The sequence below is a fragment of the Mobula hypostoma genome, chromosome 12 (genome assembly GCF_963921235.1).
Source record: "Mobula hypostoma chromosome 12, sMobHyp1.1, whole genome shotgun sequence".
NCBI classification, from domain to species: Eukaryota; Metazoa; Chordata; class Chondrichthyes; order Myliobatiformes; family Myliobatidae; genus Mobula; species Mobula hypostoma.
The window spans coordinates 63,184,977-63,205,160 of NC_086108.1; the positions used below are offsets into that span (position 1 = coordinate 63,184,977).

A 20,184-nucleotide genomic window follows, 5' to 3' on the forward strand; every position below is an offset into this window, starting at 1 on the left:
CTGCAGGTCGACGCCGTTGGGTTAGAGCTTTATTTTTAAATCACTTTCTACGGTATTTTCTCGCCGCTCGGTTTAAGGTTAGACTCTAAACTTTAGAGCCTAAATGTTTGGGGAAGCTGGATGGAAGGGGGGGACCTGTGTTTTGAATGTTGCGTTTGCTGAGAGTCGCTCGAGGTTTGGCCGTGCTGAGGCACTGTAGTCGCGCTGGCCGCCGCCTCCATCTTCTAGCGGCTCGGGGGCAACGGGACGCAAATAGAACTGGGAGCTGTGTCTTCACTTCCTCCCGTAACACCGGTAGGCAGGCCTGCCGGCCCTCAAGAGTCTTCGGTCTCCGGGTAAGATGCCCATTGCCTGGAGTCCCAGGTGCGGAGAAAGCAGTGGTGGGAAACGCCGCCCCCTTACCCTCACTGGGCGGCTGTTGCCGTCAGAGCGAAGGGGAACCACTGCGGGTGGAGCAAACCGGCACATGCCCCAGATGTTCAGCGTGGCCAACATCAGGGGCCACGCCGATTCAGCAGCTGCTCGGTCCGTGGAGCATCTCCGCCCTCTGTCTCAATGACAGCTTATTCCCATAATACAGCATCATACCATTGAACGTTTTGTGCTTCCAAAATACAACTTGTGGGGGTAGATGCACAATGAAGTACCCTAATATCGGGTTTCTTTTTCTGCACGGGACAGTTCCAGACAAGTTTACTTGAGTCATCTCACTGCTAATATGATTGGGTTGCATAGTTCAGTTATCCATCCAATAAACTTTGCTGCGTGTTTATAAAACCATTTTATTACACAATTCAAAAATTCATTTGATTTTCAGAACGGTAGTGTAAGATATCACTGAGATTGTTACACATGATATCACTCATTGCCTAAAAACTCCATTCTTATATTTTGGAATTGTTGGCAAGAGTCTGATTAAATCCTTGCTGAAAGCGAGGAAGTTTGCTGTTTTGCCTTTAGAAACGAGTATAAATGACTTGATCCTTATTTTGATACTGGAACTTTGGTTTTAGACATCCAGCCAGTGGAAATGCCAACCTGAAACCCACTGAACTTTGTAAATTTCAAAGATTACTGCTGGCTGTTGGAAAAGTTGGAATAAAATTGAGTTTATTGTCAAATTTACAAAGATGTGTTGCATAGGTGCAATAGAAAAGAAACTTAATTGAGGCAGCATCACAGGCATTCCCAAAATAAACAGAAACTATAACCAATTTTTACCAGAAGAAGCAAAGCCTGTTTCAGTGCAAAGTGATCAAAGTGGTCATAGTGTGGTTGTGATTAGGGTTGTGCTAGGTTGTTCAGGAATTAAATGGTTGAAGAAAAAATAGTTGTTCTTGGGCATGGTGGTGTGGGCCTTCAGATTTCTGTACCTCCTGCTTGATGGCAGTTGTGAGAAGATGGCATGGCTTGGATGGATGTTAATTTCTTGAGGGAGTGCCTCGAGTTGATACTACCAATGGTGGGGAGGCTTGTGCATTGGACTGAGTTGACTATTCTCTGCAGCTTCTTGGATTTCTGTGCAATTGTTAAACCAGATCATGATGTAACCAGTCCGGATACTTTCAACAGTACGTGTGTGGATGTTTGTTAGAATGTTCATGATAAGCTGAATCTCCTTCACCTAAGAAAGTAAAGGTGCTGGCAAGCCTTCCTTGTAATAGTATCTATGTGCTGATCCTTAATCTTGGGTGACATAGGAAACTTTCAGAAACTCCTAGTACAACACTTACACTAGTTTCCCTCCATTAATTCAATTAATGATGACTTAAAAATATACTTCATACTTTATTGTCACCAAACAATTGATACTAAAATGTAGAATCATCACAGCGATTCTGCGCTTCCTGCTCCCTGGATTACAAATATTAAATATTAAAAATAGCAAAAATTAGTAAATATTAAACATTTAAATTATAAATTATAAATAGAAAAATAGGAAGTAAGGTAGTGCAAAAAAAAAAACAGAGGCAGGTCCGGATATTTGTAGGTTACGGCCCAGATCCAGGTCAGGATCCGTTCAGCAGTCTTATCACAGTTGGAAAGAAGCTGTTCCCAAATCTGGCCATATGAGTCTTCAAGCTCCTGAACCTTCTCCCAGAGGGAAGAGGGACGAAAGGTGTGTTGACTGGGTAGGGCATGTCCTTGATTATCCTGGCAGCACTGCTCCGACAGCGTGCGGTGTTAAGTGATTCCAAGGACGGAAGATTGGTTTGTGTGATGTGCTGCGCCGTGTTCACGATTTTCTGCAGCTTCTTTCAGTCTTGGACAGGACAATTTCCATACCAGGTTGTGATGCACCCTAGAAGAATGCTTTCTACGGTGCATCTATAAAAATTAGTGAGGGTTTTAGGGGATAGGCCAAATTTTTTTAGTTTTCTCAGGAACTAAAGGTGCTGGTGGGCCTTCTTGTTATATTCAAACACATTCAAAAAAGATTATATCAGTTTCATAAATTCATGTTGACTTTGCACAATCTCATTATTTCCTTATTTCCCTGTTGTCAATTACCTTTTTTAGCCTTTTTCTTTTAACATCAGAACATAAAGAACAGGATCAGATGTTGTGTAATTGACCCCTTAAGACTGTTCCACCACCCAGTTAGATCACAGCTTCACTGATCTTGGTCTGGGCCAACATTCTTGAATTCTGATCCAGACTTTTGGCTCCATTGTAGTTAGATATTTGTTACTTCTTTGACTAGATTTGTTGACTCTGCCTCCGCATATAGAGAATTCCAATACTATTGGAATAAAGATCAAGTATACAGTTCATTTTGCCAGCATGGCTGAACCATAATGCTGCAGATTACTTTTTGATTTTATGTGCCTAAAACTTACCATTATGTCATTTAAAAAAAAAACATTTCTTATCTACTGTCATTATTTTTATGTACCCATTCTACCATAATCATTTTACACATCATACTTTTGTAGTTTACTTTGTTTACATTTGAGACTTTGGTTTTGGATTCATCTACATTAGTATCAGCTTTATTGTAAACAATTCTCCAGTTGTGTCACTCTCTCCTAAAGGTTCCAGATATACAATGTGTAATTACTTCTTCTCAGTGCACAATACTTTGTTCAAGGTGGCTTTTTTGCCTTGTTGAGTGACATATTAATCTAGAAAATCAATTTGCATGTATTTCATGAATTCATTTCCATTTTATATCTGCTAATTTGGAAAGAATATGCAGATGTAGGTTGAAAATAGCTTGCCGTTCCTCAGTTTTCCTGACAATTCTAGTATAATTTGCTTGATTACATTAACAGCAAATTTCATTTTATGTTGCAGCTTCAATGTGTAAATGCTCACATGCTACTTTTATAAAAATATAACCAGACAAAATCAACGTGGAATTGACTACAAGTTTGGTCAGAGATCACACTTTAGGAAGGGATAGGTGGAAAGGTGTCCTGTTGTTTTGAGTATGGATGATTGGAATTTGGAATTGATTTATCATTGTCACATAAGTCGAGGTGCAGTGAAAAATTTGTCTTCACTACTGTTCCCATAGATAGTTTATTACACAGTGCATCGAGGTAAAACAATAATAGAATGCAGGATAATGTGCAACAGCCACAGAAAAAGTGCAGTGCAAGTAGACATAACGAGGTAGATAGTGAGATCAAGAATGTATGTAATTGTACCAGGAACCATTTAGTAATCTTCTAACAATGAGGTGTAAGCACTATTTGAGCCTGGTGATATGTGCTTTTAGGCTTTTGTATCTTCTGCACGATGGGCAGAAGAGAGAATGTCCAGGGTGAGTGACCGTTTTACTGAGGCCGTGAGAAGTGTAGACAGTCCACTGAGGGGAAGCTGGTTTCCATGATGTGTCGAGCTATATACTTTTTAGACATGCACAGAGCAGTTGCCATACCTAGCTGTGATACATCCAGATAGGATGCTTTCAATAAAAGTTGGTAAGCTTCTATTGTGACATGCCGTATTTCTTTAGCCTCCTGAGGAAGTAGAGGCCTTCTTTCTTGGCTATGGCATCTACATGGATGGACCAAGACAGGCTGTTTTTGAAAGCATTATTGATGGTACAAAGAATTTTGGTAGTGCACTGTAGTTTTAAAATAATTATAGAAAAAGATAAGATAGATCCACAAGTTAAAATCCTGAGCTGGACCAACTTTGGGAGTGTACAGCTGGTTCTAACTGGGGTTGACTGGGTGACTATTTAAAGGGAAAGGAATAGTCGGCAAATTGGAGGCTCTTAAAACAATCATATCAAGAATGCAGGGGTAGCATGTTCCTGTTAAGGTGAAAAGGAGACAGATCAAGTTCAGGGAACCCTGGTTGATGAGTGATATTGAGGTTTGAATAATCTTTTACAAAAAAGTTAGTAGGAGCAGTCAGCACATTTTGCATGCCACAGTTCTTAGGGAGACATTGGATTACAAATAATTCAGAATCAGATTTATTAACACCGGCATATATCATGAAATTTGGCACATAATTAGTTAGGATGAAGTGGACCAGCCATTGTGTGAGTGGGCAGTGTTGGAGAGGGGAGTTGAGGCTTTGGATCATTGAAGCTTCAGAGAGGGGTAGGCAATAGGTAGATTTTTTTCATTATTTATTATTATTTCTTATTGTACATTTAGAGCAATGGGGATGCCAGGCAGGATAGTGGAATGCTTCTCTTGTGGGATGTTGGAAGGCAGGGACTCCAGTGTCCCTGACAACAATATCAGCAAAAAGCGTATCCAACTGCAACTTTGAACAGATCATGTTAAGGAGTTAGAGCTGGAACTGGATGAACTCTGGATATTTGGGAGGCTGGGTGGTTGATAGACAGGACATATGGGGAGGTAGTTACATCCAAGGTGCAGGACACCTAGTATTGTCATCAGTTTTGGGCCCCATATCTCAGAAAGGATGTGTTGTCATTAGAGAGAATCCAGAGAGGTTCATGAGGATGATGAGGAGAAAATGTTTCCTGTGATGGGGTAACCAGAACTAGAGGGCACAGCCTCAAAGCTGAGGGGCGACCTTTTAGAACAGAGGTAAGGAGGAATTTTTTTAAGCCAGAGAGTGGTGAATCTGTGGAATTATCTGCTACAGACTGTCGTGGAGGCCAAGTCTGTGGGTATATTTAAAGCGGAAGTTGATAGTTTCCTGATTAGTCAGGGCATCAAATAAATATGCTATAAATGGGTTGAATGGGATCTAGGATCAGCCATAATGGACTGGCGGAGCAGACTTGATAGGCTGAATGGCCTAGTTCTGCTCCTATGTCTTATGGACACAGGTAACTGGGTGACCATCAGGAGAGGGAATGGGGATAGACAGCTAGTGCAGGGTACCTTATGGCTGTTCCCTTGAACAACAGGTATACTGCTTTGGATACTGTTGGGAGGGAAGCCACAGCACTGAGGTTTCTCACGCTGTCTGCCTCTGGCTTAGAAGGGAATCGGGGAGAGAAGAGCCAGGCTGCAGAGATGGGGGATCTGTCGATTAGGGGAACAGAACTAAGGTTCTGTGGATGAGATGAGATTTCTGGATGTTTTTTTGCCTCCTGGGTGCCAGGGTCAGGAACATCTCGGATTGAGTCCACAGCATTCTTAAGTGGGTGGGTGAGCAGCCAGAGGTTGTGGTCCACATCGGCACCAATGCCATGGGTAGGAATAATGATGAGGTCCTGCAAAGTGAGTTCAAGTTGTTAGGTGCTAAGTTAAAGGACAGGATCTCCAGAGTTGTCATCTCAGGATCACTACCCGTGCCACATGCGAGAGGCCAGAAATAGGAATAGCATACAATTTAACATATGGCTAAGGAATTGGTGCGGGAGGGAGGGCATTAGATTTTTGGATCATTGGGCTCTCTTTTAGAGAAGATGGGACCTGTACAGAATGGACAGTTTGCACTTGAAATGGATGGAGGATGAATACCCCAGTAGGAAGGTTTGCTTGTGTCACATTGGTGGGATAAACTAGAGTTGCAGGGGGATGGAAACCAGAGTGCCAGAACAGTTAGCAGAGAGGTTGTGGAGAAAGATGTTGTTAAACCTACGTACAAAGTCAGGAATCAAAAGGTCTTGCATGGTTTGATTAATGTTCTGGCCTATGTATATTTCAGTGCAAGGAGTATTGTAGGAAAGGCGGGTGAGCTTTGGCCATGGATCAACATGTGGAATTATAACATTGTAGCCATTAGCAAGACTTGTAAGTGGCTGTGCATTGATGTGTTTTGGAATAGAGGGACCTGGGAGTACAAATGCACAGTGCGTTGAATGGCTGTGCAAGTAAACAGGTATTGAAGAAGGTAGTTCAATCAGAGCAGTGACATTATGTTGCAGTTACAGTATATAAGTTGTTGGTGAGGCTGCACTGTGAACAGTTTTGGTCACCCTGTTACAGGAAAGATATTGTCAAACTGGAGAGATGCAGAAGTGAGTTATGGAATCAGTTCAGTGCTGAGGTGAGTGAAGTTATCCACTCTGGTTCAGGAGTGTAATAACTGTTCCTGAACCTGGTGAACTGGAACCTAAGGCTCCTGTACCTCCTTCCTAATGCAGCAGCGAGAAAAGAGCATAGCCTGGGTAGGGAGGGCTGGGGTCCTTGATCATAGATCTGCTTTCTTGTGGCAGTGCTTCTTGTAGGTGTGCTCAGTGGTGGAGAGAGCTTTGTCTGTGTTGGACTGGACTGTATCCACCAGGTTTTTTAACCTTTGCCATTCTTGGGCACTGGGACTTGGAAGGTTATGGGCCGAAAGCAGGCAACTTGGACTAGAGTGGAGGATGCTGTGGTTGGCAAAGACCAGTTGGGTCAAAGGGCCTGTTTCCATCTGCATTACTCAATGACAGAAGCAAGCAGAGTTCTCAAAAGATTATAAGGTTAAAGATAACAAGTTATAGTCATGTAAGCATGAAGGGCAGAGTTTTAAATTGGAGGGGTTAATGTCCTGAGCTAATTTAGCTCTTTGCATAAGGAAGGATGGGTTTATGCTGCTGAAAAATATGGACAGTAAAATGGATGTAGTGTACTTTCTGGAGGATTGACGGATCCGTCAGGTAGGTTTTAAGATAGTTAAAACTAGAAATGAGTAGGGGTATAAATAAGTTTTGCAGCAGCACGTGACAAAAGTCAGATGGTAGTATAGAGGTGGATGTAGAAATGATTATTATGTTTGGATGTTTTTCTGGAGTGAGTTGATTTTTATTTGATATGTAGTTTCTACTTCAGCCTTATGTTTCAATTTGTTGCAGATAATACGCAAGTGAACTTAACATGGAGAATATGGAAGTCAAAGCTAAAGGTGAGTTAAATTGTGTACAGTTCTGGTTGCATATCTATAGAGCGTATGATATTAAGTTGGAAAGGGTGTAGAAAGATTCATAAAGGTGTTATCAAGACTGAGGGTTTCAGTTATAAAGACAGGCTGTATAGGCTGGGCTATTTTCTCTGAAGCACTGCAGGCTGAGGGGTGACCCTGTATATGTGAATAACATCACAAGGGGCATAGGTAAGGTGAATGGTCACAGTCTTTTTCCTAGGAGAAGGAAAGGCATAAGCTGAGAGGGGTAAGATTTCAAGGGGACTTGAAGGTGCAAGTTTTTCTACACATTCAGTGTTTTGTATATGGACTGAACTGCCAGAGACAGAAGTGGGTGCAGTTAAAATATTTAAATAGTATTTTAACATGTACATGGATAGAAAATGGGTATTGGGACATAAAACTAGCTAAAGTAGGCAACTTCTTTACATGATGAATTGGGCCTGTTTCCATGCTGTATAACTCTATGACTTTAATAGTAAGTATATTATAAGCTCAAGTAAATAGTTACATTAATTTTGATCAAGCTAATTTTTTCCCCAGATTATACATTCCACAAAGAAAGCCATTCCAATTCGGTGTTTCATTTGACACGTGAACACCTTGAACTGTTAGTAATTTGGTCACACTGTCATGGCAATCAGTGCACATTTACCCCAATTTGGAGAGAGATTATTGAAGAACAACAAAATGGAGTCCTGGCGATTTTGTGGGAGTGTGAAGCTGGTCATTCTTACCACTGGTGGACTGGAGGTGTGTGTCAGTTACCATGTGATCAAGAGAAATCCAGAGGTCAGCTGCCTGTAAAATCTAAATATTTGGAAGATGATTTGGTAATACCTGGACAAATCCGAAAGGCACATAGAATTAAAACTAACAACAATGATTTAGCCAAAGAACCGGATTCATCTGATGGCTCTTCCAAATCTTTTCTACCAACCAATGTTAAGGCAGCTCAGAATGGAGCACCAGTTTCACAAGTACTTTCGACCCATCATTCGTGGAGAGAAACAGCAGTTGCTAGTGACAGAGGAAAATTAGGTGTCAGTGCTACAATTGGTAACACATCAACTGATAATGGAGCTGAAATTGTGCATATAAAAACTGAAAGAGAAGATACCGCAGATTTTACTAAGCACTGTGATATCAAAGATGAAAATAGAAGTCAAAATCAAGAGCTGAAGAAATATCATGTGAGCAATAGTTCCTTGGCTGCAGGGCAATCTTCCGGACATTACCTATCTTCAACTGACACATGCAGTCCATCAAATGGCTGCAGAAAACGATCTTCTTCATTTACTGAAGACCAGTGCTCTGATCCATCACTAATATCTCACTGTAATAGCAGCAAAGTTCATGTTTCAGAGCACCACTCCCCTCATCCAGTTTCCAGAGGATCTTGTTTAGTGGAGAGCACCATGAAGCCAACAGACGTATCAGCAGGGCATTACTCTATTGGGTCAGCTAAGCCGACAAATCAGGATCAGAGTGGTGCAAATATGGGGCCGCTGTTAGATTCTGAATATGGTCGTTCTTTAACCCATAGTCGTATAAATTCTGATGTTCATGAACCTGAATTGCAGTGCGACAGTCCAGTATTTGGGCAGGAGGGCGTAGTAGGTAAGTGTGTTTTTCTTTTTGTAACTTTGCACTGTTTCCGGAGAAGTGGAAATACATGATCATAAACTGTACTGTATAGACATAGAACATAGAATAGTACAGCACAGTACAGGCCCTTTGGCCCGCAATGTTGTGCCGACCCTCAAACCCTGCTTCCCATATAAGCCCCCACCTTGAATTCCTCCATATACCTGTCTAGTAGTCTCTTAAACTTCACTAGTGTATCTGCCTCCACCAATGACTCAGGCAGTGCATTCCACGCACCAACCACTCTCTGAGTAAAAAACCTTCCTCTAATATCCCCCTTGAACTTCCCACCCCTTACCTTAAGCCATGTCCTCTTGTATTGAGCAGTGGTGCCCTGGGGAAGAGGTGCTGGCTATCCACTCTATCTATTCCTCTTATTATCTTGTACACCTCTATCATGTCTCCTCTCGTCCTCCTTCTCTCCAAAGACTAAAGCCCTAGCTCCCTTAATCTCTGATCATAATGCATACTCTCTAAACCAGGCAGCATCCTGGTAAATCTCCTCTGTACCCTTTCCAATGCCTCCACATCCTTCCTATAGTGAGGCAACCAGAACTGGACACAGTACTCCAAGTGTGGCCTAACCAGAGTTTTATAGAGCTGCAACACACATCAAAGTTGCTGGTGAATGCAGCAGGCCAGGCAGCATCTCTAGGAAGAGGTACAGTCGACGTTTCGGGCCGAGACCCTTCGAAGGGTCTCGGCCTGAAACGTCAACTGTACCTCTTCCTAGAGATGCTGCCTGGCCTGCTGCGTTCACCAGCAACTTTGATGTGTGTTGCTTGAATTCCCAGCATCTGCAGAATTCCTCGTGTTTGTGTTTTATAGAGCTGCATCATTACATTGCGACTCTTAAACTCTATCCCTCGACTTATGAAAGCTAACACCCCATAGGGTTTCTTAACTACCCTATCCACCTGTGAGGCAACTTGCAGGGATCTATGGACATGTACCCCCAGATCACTCTGCTCCTCCACACTACCAAGTATCCTGCCATTTACTTTGTACTCTGCCTTGGAGTTTGTCCTTCCAAAGCGTACCACCTCACACTTCTCTGGGTTGAACTCCATCTGCCACTTCTCAGCCCACTTCTGCATTCTATCAATGTCTCTCTGCAATCTTTGACAATCCTCTACCCTATCTACAGCACCACCAACCTTTGTGGCGTCTGCGAACTTGCCAACCCACCCTTCTACCCCAACATCCAGGTCGTTAATAAAAATCACAAAAAGTAGTGGTCCCAGAACAGATCCTTGTGGGACACCACTAGTCACAATCCTCGAATCTGAATGTACTCCTTCCACTACGACCCTCTGCCTTCTACAGGCAAGCCAATTTTGAATCCACCTGGCCAAACTTCCCTGGATCCCATGCCTTCTGACTTTCTGAATAAGCCTACCATGTGGAACCTTGTCAAATGCCTTACTAAAATCCATATAGATCACATCCACTGCACTACCCTCATCTATATGCCTGGTCACCTCCCCAAAGAACACTATCAGGTTTGTTAGACACGATCTGCCCTTCACAAAGCCATGCTGACTGTCCCTGATCAGACAATGATTCTCTAAATGCCCAGAGTCCTATCTCTAAGAATCTTTTCCAACAGCTTTCCCACCACAGACATAAGGCTCACTGGTCTATAATTACCCGGGCCATCTCTACTACCTTTTTTGGACAAGGGGACAACATTTGCCTCCCTCCAATCCTCTGGTACCATTCCCGTGGGCAACGAGGACATAAAGATCCTAGCCAGAGGCTCAGCAATCTCCTCCCTCGCCTCGTGGAGCAGCCTGGGGAAGATTCCGTCAGGCCCCAGGGGCTTATCCGTCCTAATGTATTTTAACAACTCTAACACCTCTTCTCCCTTAATATCAACATGCTCCAGAACGTCAACCTCACTCATATTGTCCTCACCATCATCAAGTTCCCTCTCATTGGTAAATACCGAAGAGAAGTATTCATTGAGGACCTCGCTCACTTCCACAGCCTCCAGGCACATCTTCCCACTTTTATCTCTAATTGGTCCTACCTTCACTCCTGTCATTCTTTTTTTCTTCACATACTTGGGGTTTTCCTTTACCCTACTTGCCAAGGCCTTCTCATGCCCCCTTCTTGCTCTTCTCAGCTCCTTCTTTCTTCCCTATATTCCTCAATAGACCCATCTGATCCTTGCTTCCTGAACCTCATGTATGCTGCCTTCTTCCACCAGACTAGATTTTCCACGTCACCCATGGTTCCTTCACCCTACCATTCTTTATCTTCCTCACCCTACCATTCTTTATCTTCCTCACCGGAACAGATTTATCCCTAACATCCTGCAAGAGATCTCTAAACATCGACCACATGTCCATAGTACATTTCCCTGCAAAAACATCATCCCAATTCACACCGGCAAGTTTTAGCCTTAAAGCCTCATAATTTGCCCTTCCCCAATTAAAAATTTTCCTGTCCTCTCTGATTCTATCCTTTTCCATGATATTGCTGAAGGCCAGGGAGCGGTGGTCACTGTCCCCCAGACACTCACCCACTGAGAGATCTGTGATCTGACCCGGTTCATTATCTAGTACTAGATCTAGTACTAGTATGTTATAGTCAGGAATGAAACCCTCTTTATGGGGGAATTAAAGTGTGTTGTAAAAATGATGAGGGGGCGGGGGCGAGTGAAGGACATGTGAGGTGTCACAGATGTAGGTGGGACTGCTTTGGACACGGGGAGACAGGATGGAGTCAAGGTATGAGGAGGTAAGTTTGGTGGGGCAAGAGCAGACAGAAACAATGGTCCTACTACCATGACAATCCTCCTTGTGGATATTAGATAAGAGGTAGAAGTGAGAATAATGGGATTGGGACATTATCAGGTAAGAGGCTGTTGAAGAGAGATCTCCTGATGTAATGAGATCCATGAAAGTGTGGGAGATGATAAAATAACTATACTATATTTGGCAAAGTCTTTGTTGAAAAAGAAAATAACATATAAATTAACTGCTTTGGATTTGCTTTTCTGTCACTAGGAATGCTTTTATATTAGCATTATAATCAGAAATATATTCAATATGAGATAAATTCATATGGTATATTCAAGACGACATTACCTCATAAGTTACATTTTACAAAAAACCTAGACCAAAATTTCAGTTATTGGCTGAACTAGCTTAGGGGTCGGTTTCCTCACTATTTGTCAAAGTTGCTGTTATTGAAGTAACTTGGATATTGGGCTGCTAATTATCTGTTATAGTGTCAGTAAAGATGATACTTTTTTCTCTTTTTCATGTAACATTGATTGTGCTCTGAAGAATTTGGGCTACAGCTGGAATAAAAATTTCACATCATTACACATGCACATATCCAGTCTTAATAGGTGAATTATAATGGGCCTTGTGGGATTGCAGAGCATTGAGAGTCATAGAGTTGTACAGCGAGGAAAAGGCCCTTCAACCCATGCTGACCAAGATGTACAGTGGCATGCAAAAGTTTGGGCAGCTCTGATCAAAATTTCTGTTGCTGTGAATAGCTAAGCAAATAAAAGATGAACTGATTTCCAAAAGGCATAAAGTTAAAGATGACACATTTCTTTAATATTTTGAGCCAGAAATCTTTTTTATTTCCATCTTTTACAGTTTCAAAATACGGTAATAAAAAAGGAAAAGGGCCAGAAGCAAAGGTTTGGGCACCCTGCATGGCAGTCCTTAGTAACACCCCCTTTGGCAAGTACCACAGCTTGTAAATGCTTTTTGTAGCCAGCTAAGAGTCCTTCAATTCCTGTTTGGGGGATTTCTGCCCACTCTTCCTTGAAAAAGGCTTCTAGTGGGGTTCCGGTGACATCATCGTTCAGAATGGCAGCTTAAATCAACAGCTCCTCCGGAAAAATGCATATTTTACCCCGTTAATCCATCGTATAAGATCTTTCGAAAATATCTGAATTGATAAGGGGGCAAGAATGGAGATAAAAAAAGCATCACTGCGGAGCCTATGGAAGAGAGAGGTACAGCTCGCGGCTCTCCTACATGTGCGCGTGGCGACGAAGCTGACGATGGGCCTCATGCAGGCAAAGCAGCAAATATGATAAGGATTCTGGAAGAGATAAGGGAAGTCTAAAGAGATATAAAGCAGCAACTCAAAGATATAAAGTCAGAGCTCGCCAACGTCAATCGGAAAGTAGCAGTTTTTTAGAGACTCGAATTGAGAAGGTGGATGATCGTGGGCAAAATGTGGAACAGATACTAAGTAAGATGATAAAAATACTAAATCAATAGGAAAGTAAATTGCTTGACCAGGAGGGAAGATCTCGACGGAAAAATATCAGGATTTATAATGTTCCTGAAGGAGCGGAGGGATTGTCGATGATGGACTTTGTAGACAAGCTGCTGTGGGAAGCGCTGGAGATTTTCCCCAGACTATGGAGATTGAAATTGAGAGGGCGCATTGTTCGCTTGTCCAGCGGCCTTCCGGAGACAGATAAAGTAAACCACGCTCAATAGTACTTAAATTCTTTCGATTCAAGAACAAGGCAGAGATTCTACGAAGGGCCTGGGGTAAGAAGAGGGTTTTTTGGAACAGGAAGTTAATATACTTCGATCATGATTACCCCCCAGCGGTCCTATAGAAACGGAAGGAATATTCCGAAGCGAAACGAATATTAAAGCAAAAAAAGATTAAATTCCAAACCTTGTACTCTGCTAAACTGAGGGTATTTTACCAAGAAGGGATGCGACTGTACCAGACGGTGGAGGAGGCGACTACAGACATGAACAACCGAGGACTGTCCATTAGCGTGGTCAAACCAAGGGAAAGTCTGGCTGAGCAGTTGTTCCGAGCTGCTTGGGAAATAGTAAGAGAACCTAGAAAGCAGGGGACGGGAGCAGGACAAGAGAAGGATATTAGGAAGAGACTGTCAGTTCTCTGAGGGCAGCCCTCACCTCCTCCAGAAGAGCCGTAAGGTTTGGCTAACTTCAAAAGTGCTGATAAACTAAACGGAAGCAAAAATAGACGGTGATATACCTATCTCGAGAAATACGTGTTATAATGTGGATTTTATATTACTCAACTTTTTAAAATTCATTTATTCATTCCTTTTTCCCCACCTAAATGAGAATATATATATGGGAGGAATACACAGGGAAATCATTTCTGTGTAATGGACATAGTTTTTTAAAATTTTATAGGTACTGCAACAGGGTCCCTCAACCCACAGGTTGGAGGGGCTATCCCCCATGGCTAGACTTTTCTTCTAACCCAATCCAGGGTCATCTAGAGATCCCAGCCTTGGAATCACACCTTTGTTAACTTTTTTTTAATTATTTGTATTTCTTGGCTCTTACTTGTTCAGGGAGTAGATCGATTAAGTTATATTCTGCAAATTTCAATGATATACTAACAGATAAATACACATGGCTAAGGACAAAGTAAAATTCATTTCTTTTAATGTTAATGGGCTGTTGAATCCAGTCAAGCGCAGTAAAATTCTATCAAAAATGAAAAAAGAACAAGCCCCTGTAGTATATTTACAGGAAACTCACTTAAGTGATAATGAGCATGGAAAATTAAAGAGAATGGGCTTCACTAATTTGTTTTTCTCCTCATATAAATCAGGACATAGAAGAGGAGTTGCTATTCTCATCTCAAGTAAGCTAAATTTTGAAAAAGTAGTCGAAATGGGAGATAAGGAGGGCAGATATATTCTGGTAAGGGGGAATATAAATGGAAATCCAATTACTTTATTGAATATATATGCACCCCAGGAAATGATATTAGTTTCTTCCAGAAAATTACTAATATTATGGTAACGAAACAGAAGGTCTCCTGATATGTGGGGGAGACTTAAATTTACAATTACAACCAAAGTTAGACTCTTCCGACAGAAAAACTTATGAAACAAAGTCCTTACATAAAAAAAAGTTAACATTCATTTTGAGGATGTTGGTCTAATTGATATATGGAGGGACCTTTTCCCCGGCAGAAGGGATTACACTCATTATTCTGCTGCCCATTCCGTATATACAAGAATAGACAATTTCATAACATTTGGAAAAGATAGAGACAAAATAATCACCTGTGGAATTGGGACAATAGATGTAAGTGACCATACACCTATATTTTTATCTGTTGATTTTGACCTACATACTATTTGGAAACTAAATTCAAGTCTACTGAACGACCCTATTTTAAGGAACAAATTAAAAAAGAAATTGGTCTTTACTTAGAATTCAATGATAATGGAGAGGTTTTACCTCCCATTCTATGGGATACTCTGAAGGCTGTCTTAAGAGGGAAAATTATAGCGATATCTTCATATAGAAAAAAATAAGGAATAGAACATTAGAGGAATTACCAAATAAGCTGAAGGAACTAGAAAAAAAACACAAATTGAGTTTGGCACAGGATACACTAGAGGAAATTTAAAAAATTAGGAATGAAATTTATAACTTGGCTACGCAAGAAATTAGAAAAAATTTGATGTTTCTGAAGTAGAGACACTGAAAGTGGATCTAAATCTCTGAAAATACTGGTGTGGAAACTGAAAAAAAGATAGCAGAAAATACAATTCATAGAATAAGGGATCCAAGAACAAAAATGATAAAAAATAAGCTAAGTGAAATTCAAGAAGCTTTTGAAATGTTTTACAAAACTCTATATTCCAAAGTTCCAGGGGGAAGCGTAACCCAAATTGACCTTCCTGAATTCTTTAGAGTTGCCCTCTTTAAGCAAAGAACAAAATAGAATGATGACTGCTGACATAACTGAAGCTGAACTAAAAACTGCAATTAGTAGGCTTAAATTAAGCAAGTCACCAGGTTCAGATGGATATACGGCAGAGTGGTATAAAGAGTTTAGAAGTGAGTTAATTCCTGTTTTACTCTCCACATTGAACTGGACCCTAAGAAAGGCGCAAATGCCACCCAGCTGGAAGGAGGCGATAATCTCAGCTATACTGAAAGAAGGCAAGGATAAAATGGAATGCGGGTCATTTAGACCAATATCTGTTCTTAATGTGGATTATAGAATATTTACTTCCATCATGGCCAAAGGATTAGAAGAGTTTCTACCCACACTGATACATAATGATTAGATAGATTTTATACAACAATGCCAAACACAAGACCATATACGAAGGACACTTCACATTATGGATCATATTTTAAAAATGAAGTTGAAGCAATAGTGATAAGCGTGGACGCTGAAAAGGTATTTGATTCAGTTAATTAGAATTTTCTTTACAGAGTTTTACATAGATTTGGTTGACATGACACAATTATTAAAACTATACAGGCACTATACGACAGTCCTACTGCCAGGATTAAAATCAATGGATATTTATCTAATAGTTTTACCCCAGAAAGGGGCACGAGACAGAGTTGTGCATGGTCACCGCTACTCTTCGCATTATATCTGGAACCATTAGCTCAATACATTAGAGAGTAAGACCATATATTTTGGGTATATACCTCAAGAATGGTGGAAAAGAGATAAGTATTTAATGAATGTACTGCTGACGGCTGGTAAAAGGACCCTTACCAGGAAATGGTTATCTCAGGAGAGCCCCAACTTTAAATGTATGGATGGAAATTACAATGGACATTTACAAAATGGAGAAGATAACAGCATCTGTTAATAATAAGTTGGAACAATTTTATTCACACTGGAAAAAATGGTTTAACTACATAACATCTCATAGGCCTGATTTTATTCTCACAAGTCAATGAATATGTTGTAAAAAAAAATCACTCCCTACTCTGTACATAGTTTTCTTCTTTCGATTCTTCTTTCTTTCCTCTACTTTCTATAAGTGTATACCTCAGATAAATATTATGTGGAGATTTGTGACAAATATGATTATATGATATATATGTACAGTATCTGAAATACCTCTTATGGAAATGTTTGTTTGATGATGAAATTCAATAAAAAATAAATTACAAAAAAAAAGCAAAAAGCTTATAGTTCTGTCAGATTCTTGGGCCGTCTTGCATGCACTGCTCTTTTGAGGTCTATCCACAGATTCTCAATGATGTTTAGGTCAGGAGACTGTGAGGGCCATGGCAAAACCTTCAGCTGGCGCATCTTGAGGTAGTCCATTGTGGATTTTGAGGTACGTTTAGGATCATTATCCTGTTGTAGAAGCCATCCTCTTTTCATCTTCAGCTTTTTTACAGACGGTGTGATGTTTGCTTCCAGAATTTGCTGGTATTTAATTGAATTCATTCTTTCCTCTACCAGTAAATACTCCCCGTGTCACTGGCTGCAACACAAGCCCAAAACATGATTGATCCACCCCCGTGCTTAACAGTTGGAGAGGGGTTCTTTTCATGAAATTCTGCACCCTTTTTTCTCCAAACATACCTTTGCTCATTGCAGCCAAGAAGTTCTATTGAAAGGGTTCAAAGGAACATCTAAATAAGCCTGATGCATTTTGGAAACAAGTCCTGTGGACTGATGAAGTTAAAATAGAACTTCCCTGATAGTGTGTTCCAGACATCAATCACTCTTTTTGGGGGAGAAAAAAATTCCCTTTGCATCTCTTACTTTTCACCTTAAAAAAAAAGCTCTATTGCTTTTGATATTCCTACCTTGGGAAAAGAGACCTTGAATATCTGCCCTACCTGTGCCTCTCATAATTTTATATACTTCTATCAGCTCACCTTCTAGATCTCTGGTCGTCAGAAAAATAAACCCAGCTTATCCAGTCTCTCTCCATAATGAAAGTCTATGTATTGTTTCCAGTGCAATGATGTCGACTAGAACTGAACACTATTCTCTTCAGTGCTGTCTTACAAGTGACTTGCGAAGTTGCAAAGTAACAACCCCACTTGTATATTTTATGCCTGGACACAAAGGTGAGCATGCCATCCACCTCTGTTACCACTTTCGGGGAACTATTTGGACCCCAGGTCTCTCTTCGTTCATCAACATTTCTTATTTCCCTATCATATTCAATTGTTAAAGGCCTGAACAGATTAGATATGGTAGGGGATTCTAGGACAAGGGGGCACGACTTCAGGATTGAAGGGCGTTCTTTTAGAACTGAGATGTGGAGAAATTACTTTAGTCAGGGTAGTAAATCTGTGGAATTTGTTGCCACGAGCAGCTGTGGAGGCCAAGTCATTGGGTGTATTAGTCATAGGTTCTTGATTAGCCAGGGCATCAAAGGGTATGTGGGGATGACTGGAAGAATTGGATCAGCCCATGATTGAATGGTGGAGCAGACTTAATGGGCTGAATAGCCTACTTCTGCTCCTATATCTTATGTTCTTATCATATACTGTATATGTCTTACCCCTGTTTGACTGTCTTGCACTTGTTGGGATTAAATTCCATCTGCCAGTGCTTTGGCATTTATCCTGTTGTAGGCTTGTACAGCCTTTCTTGCTATTTATAACACCACCAGCTTTTGTGTACTTTGCAAGAATTGGGTCTGCTGCTAGAGGGGAACCAGCATCTGGTAGGTACTTCAATGAAAGATAGTAAGAACTGAGAATCAATGTGTCCCTGTGAGTGTAAGACACAATAATGGTAAATTTAAGAAACCTTGGGTATTGAATGTTTGTTCAGGAAAAAGGAGGAAATGTATATCAGGTACAGGAAATTGGCATTGAATGAATCCTTTGAGTTCTATAGGAGAAATAGGGGAGAAGAAAGAAATTGTGAGGGCAAAAATAGAGCATGAAAGATTTAAGAGAATCCTTGAAGTTTTTAGAAATGTATCAGAAATAAGAGGGTAGCTAAGGAAAGAGTAGGTCTCCTCAGAGACCAAAGAGGTAATCTCTGTGTGGGGCCAGGCAAAATGGCCAAGGTAATGAACAGTTCTCATTGGTATTCATTAAGCAGAAGGAGTGGAAGCTGGAGAGTTAAGGGAGGGATATGTTTATATTCCAGAACATGTGTGCATCAGCAAGTATGAATTGTAAGAAATATTGGAGCCAATTAGGGTGGATGAATCCTGAGGGTCTGATGAAATCTGTTCCAGGATGCTGAAGGAAACAAGAAGTGATTGCTGGGGCTTTGACAGACACTTCTGCGTCTTCGTTTGTATTATCATGGATAAGTTATTAGAAGACTTTTGGGTAGCTTATATTGTCCCTTTATTCAAAAAGAGCAGGAGGATAAACCTGAAAACGAACAGCTAGTGAGCCTTAGGTTAGTGTTTGGGAAGTTATTGGAGAAGATTCCCAGGGGTAAGATTTATGTTCAGTTGTAAAGTTAGAAACTGAATCGAAGGAGTTAGCATAGTTTTGCACAGGAAAGATCATGTCTCACAGATCTCATTGAGCTTTCTGAGGAAGAAAGGAAAAAGTTAATGAAGTTGGCATGGTAGATATGTTTATATAGACTTAGGCAAGGTTTTTGATGAGGTCGCACTTGGTAGTCTGGTCCAGGGGGTTAAGCCACAAGAGATTCATGGTATGTCAGCAATAGGTTTGCCAACTTTCTCACTCCCAAATAAGGGACAAAAGTAGCAGTCAAATACGGGACACTTGTGTTTACCCCGAGAAAGGCTACCATGACCATGAAGCCTTGCGTGGGCACCTGTGTGCGCATGCATGTACGTGCTGATTTTTTTTCTACAAATCAGTTTTGGCGATTTTGTTCAGTGAAACTACACTGTCCATACATTATTTCTACTTTATATAGGCTGTGTATTTTATCATATCATTCCTGCTTTTACTATATGTTAGTGTTATTTTAGGTTTTATGTGTTATTTGGTATGATTTGGTAGGTTATTTTTTGGGTCTGGGAGTACTCAAAATTTTTTCCCATATAAATTAATGGTAATTGCTTCTTCACTTTACGCCATTTCGGCACGAAAGGTTTCATAGGAACGCTCTACCTTAGAGGGGGAAATACGGGACAAGGGCGGTCCCGTATGGGACAAACCAATTTAGCCCAATATACGGGATGTCCCGGTTAATACGAGACAGTTGGCAACCCTAGTGACGCAAGCTAGATCCAAAATTGGCTTGGTGATAGGTAGAGCATTGTGGTGTATGGGTGTTTTTCTGATTGGAAGCCTGTAACAAGTGATGTTGAGCAGGGCTTGGTGCTGGGACAATTGTTTCTAAATATATAAATGACTTGGATGAGAATGAAAGTGGTATAGTTAATATAGTTAATATAGTCTGCAGAAAATTGTGGAGTTGTAGATATCAAAGAAGATTGTCTAAGTATGTAGTAGACATTGATCAGCAAGAAAGTTGGGTGGAATGGTGGTAGCTGGAATTTAATGCAGATAAATGTGAGGTAATGCAGTT

The 20,184-nt window shown here is 40.9% G+C and overlaps 1 protein-coding gene across 4 annotated transcripts in view; it reads left to right on the plus strand.

Annotated features, from left to right (window-relative positions):
- Window positions 1-201: 201 nt before the first annotated feature.
- Window positions 202-20,184, plus strand: part of LOC134355183 (uncharacterized) — a 77,027-nt gene continuing 57,044 nt past the window's right edge. For 2 of the 4 annotated variants that reach the window (XM_063064970.1, XM_063064974.1), the window contains exons 1-3: window positions 202-335; window positions 7,223-7,272; window positions 7,834-8,910. In XM_063064970.1, coding sequence (XP_062921040.1) covers window positions 7,245-7,272; window positions 7,834-8,910 — 1,105 coding nt within the window. In that variant the 5' untranslated portion in view covers window positions 202-335; window positions 7,223-7,244. Of the gene's footprint in view, window positions 364-7,222; window positions 7,273-7,833; window positions 8,911-20,184 lie in introns of all 4 variants that reach the window. The other 2 variants (XM_063064971.1, XM_063064972.1) reach the window with 2 other exon arrangements.